This window comes from Heteronotia binoei, chromosome 2, assembly GCF_032191835.1.
Source record: "Heteronotia binoei isolate CCM8104 ecotype False Entrance Well chromosome 2, APGP_CSIRO_Hbin_v1, whole genome shotgun sequence".
NCBI lineage: Eukaryota > Metazoa > Chordata > Lepidosauria > Squamata > Gekkonidae > Heteronotia > Heteronotia binoei.
The window spans coordinates 42,796,881-42,815,125 of NC_083224.1; the positions used below are offsets into that span (position 1 = coordinate 42,796,881).

The following is an 18,245-nucleotide window of genomic DNA, read 5'->3' on the forward strand; positions in this document are numbered from 1 at the left end:
CAGAACCAGCTACTAAAGAACAATGACTTGAATCCCATGAAGGAGTTCTGTGTAATCTCTGTTGCAGAATGTGTATCTTTTCTTGCTAAGTTTTGGTTTGTACTGAAAACCATTGGTCTTGTGCAAATGGAAGATTTAGCAAGAGAGGTAGTATGATCCACAGCAAAGACTATCTAGCACATACAAAACTTGTTCAAAGGGTGTAAGCATATGTCAGATCTGTTTAGTGTCCTGCAGTAAGCTACTATTTTCATTATTGAGATGAAGCAATCTGGACTTTGATAGTTAAGAGAAAAAAGGTGGATGTTCCCCCATCCTGTTCTCGCAGAATCATAATGATCACCTGTGTTGACTCACGAGAAACAAACTAATAATCCACCCAGATTTAGGACAAGAGAGCTCACATTTTAGAATAGATAAGAACTGTAACAGGTGATTATTAAGTGCATCTAGGAAAGATAATAAATGGGAAGCTGTATACTATGAAGAAACATGCTGGACATTTATACTTTAAAGAAATCATGAATGCTATGCATCGTGGCAAACAGAGCAAGAGAGACAAATTAATGAGCCTTACTACCAAATAAGCATTTTCAGAACTGCAGGAAAAAGTTTTTCTTCAACCCCAGTTGTTCTCAGACTCTACCCCCTTTGACCTGGTATTTTGGTTGAGCTTTGATGTTATCTGAACAAACCTCATAAGCTCTCCGATGTTCTGGGCAGGTTTCCGCATTTATTGACTCATCCCCGGCCAAATCTATAGCAACTACAGAATCATTCCGATACTTTTTACAGAGTTCAACCACTTCTGGTGACCAGCCTAAAAAGAAAAGTACCAGATGTTAGTAGCAGGAAATATCTGTCATTCAAAATAATTTCATTTTCCAGGAACTTTCCATTTGTCAAGGCCCTCCCAGAAAAAAAAAATCCAGATTGTGGAGACTAACCATCAGTCTTTTCATAAGTGACTTTGGGCACTGACACTGCAGTAGTGGTTACTAAAATTTCCAAAAGCAGAGTTATAAAAGTATGCCGTTTTGAAGTGAATACTTTACAGTCCCTACGCAAACCCCACATTACAGTGCCAGTGCATTGTACTGTTATACAGTGTGAACACATCACCTCACATCAAGACTGCACTTTCTGAACCAGTGTAGGGTTAGACTCCAAGGTTCAAGAGAAATATCACGTTGGTTGCATGTAAAGCTGCATTCCAGGGGGGAAAGCAGAAACTTCACCTCTCAAAGAGAAATATAAGAAGAAAAGGAATCTATCCATCCTTGGTTTATGCATCTCTATTTCCCATCCCCATCTCTTCAGTTTCATGACTTACTAAATTCCTTTATTTACTAAATTTATATCCCGCCCCCTCTTCCCCAAAAGGGACACGGCGCAGCTAACAGCATATAAAATACAGCAATTTAAAATAGTACAGTGGTATGATAAATAATCTATAAAATGTAAAATAGTTAAAATCTATTCCCATTAAAGTCTATCACCATTAAGTAGGGCAGGATATGTGGACGGTTCTTAATCCCATGCCCCTCCATGTTCATGCTTCCTCATTAATTGTACATATTCCACTTAGTTATACTTTATCTGCACCCTTGAGAGTCTGGAACCTCTGATTTGTTGTCATCCAATCATATCTATTTCAGTCTCTTAAACATCTATTCAAATCTCTTATACAGATAACTACACCTGAAAGGTTTGTGGTGGGATCCACACCAGGTCCTTCTCTCTGCCCCAACACTTCTCTTCCCCTTCCTTCTGTAACTTTCATTATAAGAATCGCAAAATACACGGCAAGAAGTGAGCTCTGACTTTTGAAAGCTCATGCTGAAATAAGCAATATTAGTCTTTGAGATGTCACTGGCATTCTGGTTGACCTTTCTAGTATAGATGAACACAGCTACTCTGGAACTTCCATTTCATAGCCCCTTACCAACAATTCCACTGCCAAACTACAGTTTGTTCATGACTAGCATGAACCTAATTGGGCGTCTTCCTTATTTCCTTCCTCTCAAGCATTCAGATTGAAAACGGTCTTCCATCTAACTCCAATTGTTTGTTACGTCTGAATGCAGTTGTCCTGAGTTTTGTTTTTATCCAGTAACTGGGATTTTAATCTGAGGTTTAAGACACCTTCAGTCTCAATGCACCACACTAGAGGAAACTACTTGAACCTGCAAATAATCAAGTTCCATTCTGCTTGTTCATCTGAGCCCTGCTGGATCAGACCATTGCCAGGTTGCATTTGAACACCCCTTCTCGAGGAGGAACTTTAATTCCACACAGATTACAGTAAAATGCTGGAACTCAATTTGAACTACAATGGATTGCCAGCAATCTAGACTTATGTACTGCAGTATACTAAAATGAGCACTTCTACCACAGGCATGCCGGTATCAGCCCAGAAGGGAGGGGGGGGGGGGAAATCTGCAAGCTGAATGTTCAAGGGTTGTGTGAACAGGTCCATAGCTACGGAGAGCCAGGAGGGGCCAGGCCACTCTATTTAACCCCTTCATTGGACCCCAGGAAAAGGGAGGGAGAGCACGAGAGAGAGAGTGCAAGACAGAGCAACAAGGAGAGCGCAGCAGCAAGGGGGAGAGAGAAGGAGCGTGACAGTAAGGGGTAGAGCGAGAGAGCAACAGCGAGGGCAGAGTGAGAGTGACAGTGGGGGGAGAGCGAGAGAGAGAAATGAGAGCGCAACAGCAAGAGCGCCCGCAAGAGAACCTGGGGCAGGATCAGAAATGCTGCACAGTCCACAGGAGAGAAGACACATTGTGAAATAACCCCCAACCCACCTCATTTTTTATGCATTATGGTCTCAAGCACATGAGAAAGGTCCCCTCCCTCCCCCATTTTTACCCCTCGTTCCTAGGGCAGGCACCTTAGATCATCTCCTTCTGTGTATGTTTCCCTCCTCTTTGGGGTGAGAGAGAACTGGGGCCGGGAGGGCTGACCACTGGAGGGAAGAAGCAGCCAAGCCCTGTGCCCGCCCCCTCAAATTTTTATCTCCAGGGCCCCTCCACCCAATTTTTTCTGGCTAAGGGGCTGTGTGTGAATAGCATGATCCAGAAGGTGTGTTCAAATGGCTCACCATGCATTCAGATCCAATATCTGAATACACATAGTTGTGTCCACATCACTGCTTCACCATCTGTTAGCAAAATAACATTAGCTTTTATTGCAACACCAGGACCTAAATACATAATGAAGCAATCACAGCTTCACAATGATGCGCTTAGATTTGGACCATGTTTCAGCATCAGATTAAGCATATGTAAATCAGATTTCATAAATGGTGTGCTTGCTGGGAAAGGAACAGTGTGTTCTAAGGCAACAACATCTTCTGATCCAAGGCATCTCCTCACAGAATTTTTGGAGAAAAGATTATTTTCACTCCTCCCAACTCAAGGCATTGCCATCCATTGCAACATGCTAGGAAGCAGAAGACAAGCTTACTGCTTGAGGAATGTTCGTCCCTAGCTTGCTTTTGTAGGAGCCAATTAAAAAAATTAATTCTACATAAATCACTTCACAAGGCCTATGAAACTATCCAGAATAAGAAAGCACACCAAGGACTGTGAAATTAGGAAACAATTTCACAACAGGTGGAACTGTTTTGCTTTAGAAAACTCACAACAATGACTAATTCTTAGAAGGAAAAAGTCTACAAAAGTGAGGAGTTCAGGAAACTCCAGGCATCTTGAGAGGTGATATTTAATGGGGTTGTGCTGCTAGACTTGGGGTGGGGATGCCAAAAGCTTCTCTCCTAGAATGCAAAAGACTTCTTAATGGAGGGCAGACATTGTTTGTATATTTTGCATTTTTGTATACGTGTACACACTGCATCTGCTCACATTCACAATAATCTAGACCAGGGGTGGCCACACTGTGGCTTGGGAGCCACATGTGGCTCTTTCACACATATTGTATGGCTCTTGAAGTCAGCACCACCCTATCAGCCAGCTTGGAGAAGTCATTTCTCTCTTTAAATCACTTCTCCAAACCTGCCGGTGGCTTGGAGGATTCATTTAAAGTTGCTTTCTTTTCACCCTACCTCCCCTCCATTCATTTGCCTTCCTTCCATCCTTCCTGCTCTCAAACATCTGATGTTCATGTCTTACAAAACATCTGACTTGTGGCTCTCAGACATCTGATGTTCATTCTATGTGGCTCTTATTTTAAGCAAGTTTGGCCACCTCTGATCTAGACTGTGGCCACAAAAAAGAGGTTTAGAAACTTGCAGGCGTAACACCAGGGTATTCACTGAAGGCTGGCACTAGGATGACAGAAGTGGTCTTCTGGCAGCAGTCTAACTATAGAGCTTGCCTATCTTGCATTTCCTACTATTCTGAACAACTGATAAAAAACTGACAGTTGAGTCATTTCCCATGTGCCAGAGGCTTTCTTTCATTATAAACTCCTTACTGAGGACACTTAAGTGCTCTGTCAAAATATGGGGCCGGGTGCGGGGGGTGGGGAGGAGGAAATGACCAAATCCCATGCCCATTTTTTGCCACACTGTTCCTAGTTTTATGGCAGGTTGCAGTTAGCAGAGATGTTCTCAAACTCTGCCATAGTCAGGAAAAGGCAGGGGGACAAAAATCACTGTAAAGTGTCCTTATATAATAAAGGTATTATATAATCTGGCAGGGTCCATGCTTGCTTTGGCCCAGTGGATGTAGGCAACAAAAGAGCCCTAGATAAGCAAAACAAGTAACAGGTTGAATTCAGACAGTCAGCGTACAAACACAGTTCAGTAAAGATGTGCACAAATGCAGCTAGTGCCCGGCTTGAGCTCCCAGCTTTTCCTCCTCCCTCCCTTCCTTTTTCTGTGGAGAATGATAAAGGTACAGTGGTTTAAGACTACCTCAGATTATCCATGATGTATAAATAAGGGTGCCTAACTTAACTGGAAATTGTTTCCCAGGATTTTAGGAATAAACTCTAGTTAAGAATCCCAGCGCATGCATTCCACTTGCCAAACTACAATAAATTAGCAATTTCAGGATAACTGACTCCCCCAGTAGAGACATAGGATTTTTATCTCATTACAGATGCTAATTTTCTTCCCACCCCTACACATATCTCCTGGTTCTAATGAAGCTGATTACATGTGGCATTATACCTCTATATAGTTGATTTCAATGAGCCCTGACTATATAACCTGACTCCAATGAGCCCTTCTTTGCAATACCCCTCTCACCTTCTGACCTGACTGGATACAAGGGCTGATGGAACTCATTCCTTTTACATCTGACTAAATGAGCTTTGATTTAGGAAAGTGTATATCCTAGAAACATTTGTTGCTACTGAACTTGAAATTCTGTTCTTCTGCCACAGACTAACATGGCTACTTACCTGAAACTAACTCCACTCAAGCTGCACATCATCATTTTTAAGCCATGGTGGAGTATATAAGTGGAGTTAGCTTTAGGCCACCATTCTGTCATTCTGCTCAGGCAAGAAAGGGGGAGGTGGAAAAGGGAAGAGTGAGACACATGTATGAGCCTAACACCAGTCATGCTCATACACAGAACTTTTTTTTGTGGCAGGAACTCCTTTGCCTATAAGGCCATGCCCCCTGATTTAGCCAATCCTCCAAGAGTTTTCAGTAGGCCCTGTAAGAAGAGCCCTGTAAGCTCTTGGGGGATTGGCTATATCAGGAGGGTGTAGCCTAATATGCAAAGGAGTTCCTGCTACAAAAAAAGTCCTGTTTATTTTCATTAATCTGGATGTCTGAACTCTTCCTGAGACTAAGAAGCACAGTCTACTGAACAGCACATTTGAGCACTCTACCTCCGAGCCCAACTCACTAGCAAGAACTGGAGAGACAAGGCTATCATTTCGGCAACTGTCCACACATGTTTCCTTCTTCAAACCTGAATAACCTGGCCCACACCTACAATTTCTACTCCAGAAGTCATGTGCAGCTTTCCAACTCCAGCACGATAAGTACTAAACATAACATTCCTTAGATGCAGTATTCTTTTTGTTTGCCCTACCAGAATTGATACAGCCTGCCTCTGTTTCTTATTACTTCAGTCTCCTGTGTACTGTGGTGATCACCAAACCTATTCATATAGGCCTTTGTGAGTTGGCAAATGTTTTTTTCATAAGCTAAAAAATCTGCAGCTGGCATAGGTTTGATGAATTATGCAAACAGGTCATGACTATTTGGCAGGAAACTCTTAACTTACAATGATGAGAGTATGGCAGGGCAAGATGTTTTCTCAGTGAACCAATAATAATTCAGTTCCCGGCTAGTTCCAACTTGTTCTTCCCCAGTGACTATTTTTAATTGGGCAAGTAGAGTTCCACCAACTTGTTTGTTTAATGAAGAACTCTGCAAATAAATTCCAGGATATTTCTTAATAATATTGCAGGAGGAGGTCACCTGGTACAGGACATTCCTTAGCTCCTTGAAACTAAAATATAATGTTGGAATAAATTACCAGCTGTCAAGGCTGATCCACCTTGGTCTAAGAGATTTATTCCCCTGTCTGACCTCAGACCTTGGAACAAGCCCCTAGACAAGTCTACTTGGGTTTGGTCAGGTAACTCATAGCAATACACCTTAGAGTAAAATAGAATTGTATTAAGGAAGCTGAAGAAAACGATTTTAAATATAGAAATATAGTTGCAGTGGCAGTTCCAAGTACAATAAAAATAAGAAAACTCTTTCTCTAGATACACTTACAAGTCTTAGCAGCATAGGTCTTAACATCTCATAGCTTTAGCAAACTCAGTTCCTAGCGAGCAGCATACCTTCCTATAAGTGTAGCATCAGGTAACACCAATAGAAGCGGGAAAAAGGAACAGGGGCAAAGACTATGTAAGAATCAGCAGCTGGAAACCAGCACTATCCATCAAAGTCTGCACATCAAGTTTCTGTTAAAGGCTCTGGATGAAAGCTAAGTTGGCAACTTAGTGCTCTCAGCTTGCATGCTCTTTTCTGCACTGAAAACTGATTTTTTGAAGTTTTTGTCTATGAAGACCATTGAAAGAACAAGGGGATACTTATCTCAGTATCTAATCTGCAGCTGCAAAGGAACAAGGAAAATAAAAGAGCAATTATCTTCTAATGCAAAAAAAAAAATCAGGCCACAGTTTATATGGCAGCTAATCATACAAGAAAAGTTATTCCTAACATAAGAAAAGCCATTTTGGATCAGGCTAAAGGCCCATCTAGTCCAACACTGTGTCAGACAGTGGCAAAAAAAAAATCCTCACAGAATATTATGGCCAAGAAAAGTTGCATGAAGGGATTAAATCAAAACAGCTCAAAGCCTATTTTGTCTAACCTATTTTGTCTAACTTTTTATTGTGCAGATGCTAACATGCAATTGGTGCTAGAGAACACTGATATGGTCTGGAAAATTTGATTTCCTTGGAAGAAATTTTCAGGAGAAATCTGTCATCGTTTAATATATTTCATAATGTTGTTCCACTGCTGACTGCATTAACACTTAAGAATCAGTGATAGTTCTAAATAAACAGAACAACCTTAGTGGCTAGCAAGCACCTCCACTTTCCAGTGTTAGATATGGCAAGTAGGGGTTTACAGTGAGAGTGGGAATCAAAAGAAATCAAGGAAGTTCCTGACACTGCCTCTTACACTGAACTATCTTCCCCTTATTCAGTGACATGCTTGAAGCTAACTCAGTAATATTATTACAAGAACAGCTCCAGCTATCAAGATTACAGCTACTGCCTATATTTACACAGAGAAGGGGCTTAAATCCTAAAATGCAGCAACTCCTGGCAGAATGTTTTTTTTCATCTGCGGAGGGAGTGAAGAGATTATTGCTGAATTTTTCCTCTCCTGCTTTGCACTCTAAATTTTTCTCCCCACATTTTTATTTTGCATCTACTGATCCAGAGTAGCACAACTTCAAGGGGCTCAGAAGGCCACAGAGGGAGTGAGATGCAAGGGAACTGCCTTCCTTCAGAGTGACTCCATTTTACACAGCTTAGGATCCAAGCCAAGATCAGGTTATACTAGGATTCTGCACTATTGCAACTTCCTCAGAACCAGGCCTGTAGCTATGAGGGGGCCTGTGGGAGTGGGTGGCCCTGACTCTGGGCCCCCAACCAGCCCCCAGGACCTCTGCTGCCCTTCTCGCACTCCCATTGCCTTCCCTGCCTCCATCTCTCGTCCCTTGTCGTGCGGGTGGCAGGGGACAGCTCTGCAGAGGAGGGCTTGCCCTGCTTGATAGTTCAAAGGTGATCAACAGATCCTTTAATTCCTGCAGGTGGCCGGGATTGCTTGTCACTGGCCAAGCACTATGGGAGTGATAGGGAAGGGAGGGCTGCGGCTGCAAGAGCAGCAGGGAGGGAAGGGAAGGCCATATGGAGTGCCAGCCAGTATGAGAGTGGCTATGGGTTGAGGCCACTGAGTGCCACCCCAATTAAAGGCCCCTTCCAAATCCTTGCTATGGGGCTGCTCAGAACTCCGCCCCAGTCTGTGTAGAAGAGTCAAAGGTGGCTGAAATGAATGGCCCCAGACATACCTGTTGCTGCCTAACATCAGTATGTATAGGTGCCACTCTACACAACAGGCCCTGATTTTCAGATCGGCTTCCTGAAATCTGTAATGTCTGCAAAAGTTTTTCTGCATGGGCAAAGTTTCATTCACACTATCTATTATTTGACAGAACTCAAGAGACAGAAAATTCTCATTAGCAATCTGTCATCAAGATAGAATGCTGATTATCCTAGCATAGGAAACCAATGCTGTATTTTAACTCAGCAGAAAGCAAAAACAGAGATAAGGTATTAAGTTAACAATTAACACATACTTGCAGTGCTTATTTATACATAAATCCAATGTATGATTTAAAATGTACATAGCAGCCTTTAGTTTCAGATTCCCATTTCCTCCAAACACTGAAGGCAACAACAAGTATCCAATACAAGAAATGTTTCTATTCTATGAAGGAAAGCATCATTTCACAAGATTTCTAACAGGGGTGTTGAACTCATTTACTCCAAGGGCTGGATCTGACATAGATGGAACTTTGTGGGGCTGGGCTATGTGTATCATAAAATGTCATGCCAGGTAGGGGAGATATAAATTTTATAAAGGATACAGAGAAACATTTAAAGATACTTAAAATTCTTGCAGTGTTTCATTTAAAATGGAAAGATGAGAGAATAGTGGGATATGGCAATGCGATTTTAAAAATAAAACATCAAGAAAAATAAAAGGATCACAGTAGAAACTAAAAATATACAATTTTCTGAGCCTAGGAAAACATGAAATGGCTGGGCATGGCAAGCTCCCCCCCTCTGGATCTACTCAGATTGATAACAGCTCTCCAGTGTAATATCCCCCTTTGGCTGTGGGTTCTCAGGTTAGAGTACTCACTAGGCAACAGTTCTCAGGTCCATTCAGCAGAGACAATCTAGCTCAAAGCATCAACCCTTTATTTGTAAGGACACAACTCCAGGAATTAACAGCTTCAGCTGGCTATAGGAATGCTGGAAAGTGAAACTGAGCTCCACTCCACTGAAACACATTGCAGCACAAAGTTGCAAGGAAAACATGGAATTAAATTTTCCATTAAGGTCTCTTACTATCTGGGCATGGAGACCTTAATGGAAAATCCATTCCACATTTTCTTTGTAGCTTTGCAAGCCCAGAAGACCTTCCTGCAACAGCCAGCAAAGACAAGGCAGAAGGAGCTGGGAAATTCCGCAACATCAGAGCTTCAAAGGAGAGGGCAGGAGTGGGAGGATGGGGGTCTTATTAAAGCCTGGATGGGCTAGTTCTAGCCTGCGGGCTGGACATTTGACACCCCCGTTTTAGAAAGTGCATTTCCACTGTCTTCTTTAAAAAATCTCCAAAATAAACTTAATCAAACAAACATACCTATGTTAACTTGCAAACTAATCTCTGCAAACAGTGTATTTTAGTTTAAATACTTATTCAAAGCTACATTTGCACAAAATGTACATCCACCGGTGCATCAATATAATAAAGTTTACTAACTAAATAACGTATTACATTATGATTAATACCACACTTACACAGTAGTCCTAAGGTCTTCTCAGTAAACCACTAACTAGGTACTGTCTGCCAGCTCTACTTTATGTGGATGGGAAATTACGGATCCTAAATAATTTCTATTAAGAGTGACCTCTTTCCACTTGATCTGTAGTCAGTCACAATAGTTAAGCTTTTTAAGTTATAGATATGTTTATTATATATTTTGATTTTTCCATCAAAATACTGAAAAGATAGTTTCAAATTAGTTCAAGACTGACAACAAAAACATCTTTTCAAGCATCCTTCTGATCCCTTTGACTTCAAATCTTCAATATATTGTCTTAAATTTAACTGTAACTTCTTACAGATGTTTTCCACAAAACAAAGACCAATTTTGCACTAGGGTTTGTTCCAGGTGGAGAGCTCCCCTGGAGCTTCTGAGATTTTATAATTTTTATTGGTTTTAACTACAAAAGAAAGAAGCATAAGCATAGATACAAAAAAAGGGGGGGCATATACAGAATGGGAAAAGCAGGGGGAAAAAAGAAAAATACAAATATATCAGTTTTGATTCTACCTCCAAATAAAATATCCAATTCGTTCTACCTGCAAGTATGGAGTTCTCCATATATGCCCCTGGAGCTTCTCTCGGTTTTCGCACAAGCTGCTCTGGAGCTGCGAGTTGGTGTACTGCTTTTCTGCAGCAAGCAGAAACTGCTTGTAAGAGGATCTTGCTTGCTGTGGAAAAGCGGTGCGCCAACTCATAGCTCCGGGGCAGCTTGTGCAAAAAACCGAGAGAAGCACCAGGAGCAAATGGGCTCTCCATCTGGAACAAGCCTAGTGTGAAATCAGTCAAGCTTTTTGTCTCTTAAAGTGAGAAGGAAAGATAGCTTGATAATTTATATCTTTGCACTTGTGTGCATAGGATTAACCTTATGGGATTTTTTAAAAAGGAGTAATACATTTCAAGATGGAATGTGAAATACATGAACTTCTCCAATGTATTTTTGGCCAAAACCCTATAATAAAAGCAGCCACTTGGGGTCAAACTAAATAAGAATTTAAACTTCTCTAAATAGCAGTCCAGGGAGTTGGGGGTGACTGGAAGTGTGGTGCTGTGAGGAAAAGGGTTCAGCCTCCCCCACTCCTTCCTGATGTAAATAGGACTAGTTGATTGATTTCAGAAAGAAACTGTAGGAAACTGAAGGTAGAAGAAGGTGGAAATAGACAGTTTAGGTAATGAGAAGCTGAGCTACGGGTGAACTGTAATACATTACTTGGCATGTGGCGCATGCAGCATAGAATAGACCTGGCTTTGATGTTGAAAGCCTCCTCTCCAGCTTTTAATCCCTGATTAACAAGGTTAACCACTTCATCTGGAGTGAGGTCTCCCCTGCATAAAACAAATACAGAGAGGTCAGTTAGCACACGATCACTGCCCCACAATGATAGAAGCAGAGAAGATCACATCAACAAGCTGGATGAATCCCAGAATCAGTTTTGAACTTTAGATGGCAGAAGTGTTTATTGAACATCTCTCCATGAATGCTAAGGGAAGAACAACATATTATACTATGATGGCAGAAAATAAATACATCTAGGGCAGCAGAGACTGTGATTGTGCGTAGATTGTCAGGCTAGCATTTTACCAACTTCGCCAAACCAAGCAACTGGCCCCCTACCTTTCTTGTTCTAACCTAGCCACTGTAATCTATGCAATGGTCACCTCTAGACTGAATTACTGTAACTCATTCTATGTGGGCCTACCCTTAAGGCTGACCAGGAAACTCCAGCAGGCTCAGAATGCAGCAACTTGGGTCCTTATGGGAACCTTGTGAATGGCTCACATCTCTCCAGTACTGCAAGAGCTGCATTGGTTCCAGTGGCTTACAGTGCAGGGCCTGTAAGGCAGAGATGTTCTGCCAGGCATTTGGTTGAGGGCAGCAACAGTTCAACTTGGCACCCCCACTCCCCCCCCATGAGATAGAGGCACCACTGGGACTTAGCGCCATGAAGTGGTGACATTGAGATTGACACCATCTGCTTTTTTTTTTTTTTTTAGAGAATCTGATGTTTTAACATTGGTTCAAATCTGTTGTTGTGTGTACCTTGATGGGTGGTCAAAATAATAATAATAGAATGGCAGGGAAAAGCAGCAAGCAGAGAGAAAAGAGTTAAGTGCCTCTTCTCATGCCCCTGCTTTCAAGAGGGAAAGTCTGCATTGCTTCTCCCTAAAAGGAGGCTCCATCAGGGCTTTCTAACATGCAATGTATGTTTTTGCCCTAAAACGAGGGGCTATGTGCTTCTGTGAACATGTGGTGTTCTGTAGAGGACCTCATCAAACACCTGTTTACATATGACAAAAGTCTGCCACAAAAGTATTCAGTCAAATTTTATTTCCAACCCATCTCATTTAAATAAAAATACAATTCATCATATATAGTTTAATGAAGGATGCTATTTTTGCTACTGCAAAAGAAAGCAATCAACAACTTCTTCAGAAGAAGGTTGTCACCTTGCAGGGTTGAATGGTTCATCTTGTTAACAATGTGATCTAATATCTATGCTAGAATTAATTGCCGCCAATGCTCTGGAGCTGTGAAGTCTTGTGAGCAAAAAATCTACTTCATGAGCTATTGGCATTAATGTTCTGAGCTACTGCATAAATTAGTTTGTTCTGGGGCCATTTTTTTCTGAGCTAAGACAAAAATCTGTGAGCTGGAGGCTAAAAAACTGAGCTAGCTCAAACAAACTCAGAGGGAATGCTGATTGCTGCTATATTTTTATAAGGAAATAGACTTTTCCACTGGTGACAGCACTTTTCTCTATCCTCAAGCCACACCCGAGACCAAGAACTCATTAACATGCACAGCTTCAGGCTACCCTGGCAAAAATTAAGCCACCAGTGCCAAAACTCCCTTCCTGCCTTCTCGCTAATTCCTCAAAGCAGCATTTTACAAAGCTGTCTGAAGTAGCACAATATCAAACAAAACTGATTTCTTCTAAACAAATTAGGAACTGTAAAGATCCTTTGTAGAGTCACTCTCAACAGCTACAACAGCCAAATATATTACAGCCCGCCCCCCCTTAAAGAATGAGGGAAGGAAAGGCCATTTTAAACTCTGGTTTTTCTCTAGAAATTACTGTCCTCTGCCAACCCCACCCCCTCCACAGCTGCTTTAAACAGGCAAGATGGATGAAGTGTTCAAGACTGGGCTATAACATGGATGGAGGAAATACAGTCAATAATTCATACTGGAATACAGGTTTAGTAATTTAAAGAAATGGAGTACCAAGCAAACATCTCCAAATAAAAAAATGTGCTTCATATTCTATGACTAGTACAAGGATTGTTTTTAACAGTATTGAACGCAAGGCAAGCCTCAATAATTCAAAGTTAATTTTTCAAATTAGCAAAAATTTGTGCCAGCAATTATATGAGCATCATAAAAGTTATTTTATTCATTTTATATTTTCAGACTAGTAGCCAAAATTAAGCACTTTGATGATCCACTGATTTCAATAGGAGAGTTAAGCCGTCTCCTCCCATTGATATCAGCACTTGATTTTAGCAGTATTGTGGCTCACCGAATACAAGAATTCATCAAGGTTCCTCAGTCAGCAGCAAATAAACAAACAAAAAGTACACATGTATCAAAAATCAATGGTTGCACAAGCTATGGAAATCCGCATCAAGAGGCGTTCTCACATCAAATCAAAGATACAAAAACAAAAGGCCTTGATGATCCTAAATATTGTCTTTTATTTTAATATATAAGTTCCACCAAGTCAAACCAATTACAAATAAATAATATATATCCTACTCCTGCTGCGTTGAGACAAGTAGATTATAAATAAGGATAGGTTTCAACAACATTTGGCAAAACAAGACTAAAAATGTAATATGTATTATATACCAGTAACACGCAATCATTGTAATACCTGCTTCTTTCATCCACTGCCATCTCACATTCTATGTCTGAATTCAATTAAACATTCTTCTACAAGACATTAGTGCAATTATAAATATGAAGATCTAAGTGAAATTATTTTTTTCAAAATGTATAGCAAGGTTCCCAGCTTTCTATAACATAGGGTGGTTAGCCTGACTATGCCTTAATATGGTCAGTTCTGCCTGAGGTTGCCAATCCCCAGTTGGGGACAGGGGATGCCACAGTTTGGAGGCTCTCCCACCACTTCAGGGTTATCAGAAAGGGGGGGGATGTCTGCTGGGCACTTCATTATACCCTATGGAGATCAATTCCCATAGGGTATAATGGAGAACTGATCCATGGGTATCTGGAGCTCGGGGGTGAGGGTGTTTTTAAAGTAGAGGCGCCAGATTTTCAGCATAGTATCTGGTGCCTCTCCTCAACTCCCCCTCCCCCCAAGTTTCAAAAAGATTGGACCAGGGGTCCAATTCTATGAGCCCACAGATAAGGTGCCCCTATCCTTCATTATTTTCAAATAGAGGGAAGGCATTTAAAAGGTGTGTGGTCCCTTTAAATGTAATTGATTCTATTCCGGCATAGAATCATAGAGTTGGAAGGGACCTCTAGGGTCATCTAGTCCAACCCCCTTTGGAGTTCAATCGCGCTTGTCACACCTTTGCTCCTGGCTCCACCCCCAAAGTCTTCAGATATTTCTTGAGTTGGACCTGGCAACCCTAGTTCTGCCAGTTTAGATAATTTTGCCATCACCCAGACAGGATTCATTTTTGCCTTTACATTTTAATTAATTGTAAATTGTTTTATAAGTAGAAATAAGGTTTTATCTGGACTTAATATTCAAACTTTCTGCCTTTTCCCAATAATGTGTGAAATTCTTGCTGCACTCTCTCTCTCGGCTTGGCTTCGCGAACGAAGATTTAAGAAGGGTGCAATAGTCCACGTTTGCTGCAGGCTCGCTGGTGGCTGACAAGACCAATGTGGGACAGGCAGGTCCGGCCACAGCGGCTGCAGGGAAAAGTCTGATTTAGGGTTGGTCCTGTAGCAGTGCGATTCTTCCTCAATCTCCTTTTGTCCTCAAGACCAGCTATGCGTGTGTTCTCAAAGGAAGAGACAGCCTGGTGGATGGTGTGCCTCCATGCTTTGCAATCTGAGGCTAGGTCAGACCACTGGTGATGGTTGATGTGACAGGTGCTAAGGGATTTCTTCAAGGAGTCCTTGTACCTCTTCTTTGGTGCCCCTCTATTTCGATGGTCGGTGGAGAGTTCGCCATACAGGGCAATCTTGGGAAGGCGGTGGTTTTCCATCCTAGAAATATGCCCTGCCCAACGCAGCTGCGTCTTGAACAGCAGTGCCTCGATGCTGGTAACTTCTGCCCTAACTTGCCCTAACTTGCTGCACTAATAAGATCAAGAACCATGCTTTTATGAGTTTTCCAAATATATTGTGTTCATTTGGAATTATATACTATGTTATTTGACAAATTTCACTCAGAACATCCCTGAAAAATTCCTCAACTACTTGGCACTTCCAGATCACATGCTTGAAATCTGCTTTTTTGTGACTACCAACATACACATTTGTCAATATGAAATATCCAATTTAATTTTTGAGGTGATACATTGTTTTTATAACTTCTCATTCATCCTAAAATTTACAGCAGAAGTAATGCAAATAGCACCTGCCAATCACTCTCAGATATGTTCCTGCACTATGTTTTGTATATGTGAGTTTATGTGACTATTCAAAAAGGGATGATTGTGAGTCCACAGTGGGCTTACAACTCAAACTGCACAACTCTGTCTTCACCTTTAAGATGATGAAAGGAGCTTTGACTCTTGAAAACTTACACCCCCAAAACCTTGTTGATCTGTAAGATTCTAGTGGACTCACATCTAGCTGTTCTACTGCAGACCAACACAGCTACTCTGAAACCACCTGTAAAGAGCAATATATGGTGCATATATTTAGTATTCAGGTATTTGTCCTGCTAAATTTGTTATTGATCTACATTTTAATAGCAAATTGTTGTATGAGTGGAAATATATAACTGTTTAAAAAGATTTAAACTGGATGTTGCTCCTCTAAGATTTTCTGGGAACAACCAGAGAGAGACAGAGATGCCAGTTAGGACTTCAGCACTGAACCAGAAGAATGAGAAATACATGGCAAGTATTCTTTAAAGAAGGAAGTACTTCTCTCCTGTTCAGATAGGAGAAAACTGGTACTAACTGATGTTTAATAAGAACTAACTGATGTTTGTCGTTCCCAGGAAAATATTTTTATAACGCATCTCAAACACATTTAGAGAGGTACTCACTTTTCCTGGCCCCAAGGAACAGGGTGCACTTTGCAGTTGGCAAGAAGGTGAGGGCTGTACCTGACCTCAACATAGATGACTCCCTCCTTTGCTTTTGTTTCCACAAATTCATAAGCTATTCTTTTCACAGCATCACGGTCTCCCCTGCACATATAAAAAGTTTGATTTTTTTTTTTTTACAATCTCTGTAGTCAAACAATTACCAAACATCTTCATGTGCTATGAATGTGAAATTGTTTTTGGAAATATCCCACCTTTCCACAATGCCCAAGGTGGCATCACAGCAGACTGTAATCTATGCCTCAATGGCACACTGCTCAAATACTTTGTGAATCTGGAAGCCTGATATGGACACAATTGAACAACATCATTTGGTCCATTTGTATTCCATCTCCCCCCCCGCCCCCCCGCCGAAACAACAACACAGGAGGTTTATAATAATTAAAGCCATTTTTAAAAATTCAATATTATCTAATCCAGTGCCAAACCCAGAATTGGGTGTAATTGCTAAATTATGCTTGCCATAAATGACATAGAGAACATACGTTTCCTATTTGAAATTCAGTTATGCAACCCGGTGATTAATGGGGAAATTCAGGATAGTTAGTTGCAGAATACAATTTTTCTACGTTTTTGTATTCCATGTGAAAAGGTGGTTTTGCTGTTAATTATCCAGGCAGGTTTGAAGATAGGGCTTGAGGGAAAGTAAATTTCAGTACTAGCCTAAGTGAAGTTACACTGTTTTAAGCTCAAGTGGCCTTAGAAGGGTGTAACTCTGCTTAGGATTGCACTGTTTGTCTCTTTTCAGCATTTCACACAGCTAAAATTAAAGCAGGGCTCCTTTGATTGTTTCAGGCAAAGCTCCTTGAAGAATGTAGTATAAACATTGAATTAAGTGAATAAATATGGGGCCTGCACCAGTTGTTTTGGAACCCGCACTGCTTGTACTTGTCAGTGTTTCCCTATGATTCATCGTAAACTATTATTTCAGTTATTCATGTGTGCCTAAATTTGAAAGATGTCCAAAAGTAAGCATTCACTTCTAAATCAGGATGTTATAAATACAGCCTACGAGCCAAAAAACTCTTAATGCCTAAGCAGGCTACTGACAGAGAGGCTTATAAAATGTATGAATCCTAACAAGGGTGGGGGTTTTTTGTAGAAAAAGCCCATCAGGAACTCATTTGCATATTAGGTCACACACCCCTGACACCTAGCCAGCTGGAAGTGCGTTCCTGCTCAAAAAAAGCCAGTTTCAATGATCATATTCCAAAACTGGAATCTCTTCCAAGAAATGCTTGCTGCTGACTTTAGAGATACTTAGGTACCAGGTGGAAATATTATCCAATGAAAAAGCAAAAAATGGTATCAACAATATTGCTGTTTTAAATGTAGCTTCTGTTTTAAGAGTTGCTGCTTGTCATATTTTAATTCCTCAAACCCAGTGTGAAAAACCAAGACAAACTTTGAGCACATACAGTGTAATTTGTAGTAAGCAAATTATATCATGTTTATGGCTTATGTGGTATGATTTAAGGCATCCAGCTGCTTACAGCTTCTCTGCTCTTTAGCATATGGGTGAATCTGTAAATGGCCTACCTCTCCTTTATAAACTGAAGAGGTTTTAATTCTAGAATTTTGTTCTGTGATACTGTGTCTTGATTTTTTTCATTTCTTTCGTTGTTTGCTGCCTTGAAAGTTTTGAAGTGGAAAGGCAGGATATATTTTAAATTAAACAAACACACACACTTGAAATACTCCACATAAACAGCAAATGTTATCTTAGGCTCCTTTCCCATCTTGCATCTCTTAAACCATTAATACTTGCATCTCTTAAACTATTAGTACAGGTATGCAGGTTATAAAGTCCAGGCTATGTATTAAAAGATTAAAATAAAGCAGACTGCCTATTTCAAGCAAGGTACAGGGAAGGGCAACCAATTCCTGAATCAGCATTCAGTAAGCTGACTGGGTTGCC

The 18,245-nt window shown here is 40.9% G+C and overlaps 1 protein-coding gene across 2 annotated transcripts in view; it reads right to left on the reverse strand.

Moving 5' to 3' along the window:
* Positions 1 to 18,245, reverse strand: part of ADA (adenosine deaminase) — a 33,961-nt gene that overhangs the window by 8,699 nt on the left and 7,017 nt on the right. For both annotated transcript variants that reach the window (XM_060230878.1, XM_060230877.1), the window contains exons 4-6: positions 16,268 to 16,411; positions 11,278 to 11,393; positions 696 to 820 (exon numbers count right to left, since the gene is read on the reverse strand). In XM_060230878.1, the coding sequence (XP_060086861.1) occupies positions 696 to 820; positions 11,278 to 11,393; positions 16,268 to 16,411 (385 nt within the window). The remainder of the gene's footprint in view (positions 1 to 695; positions 821 to 11,277; positions 11,394 to 16,267; positions 16,412 to 18,245) is intronic.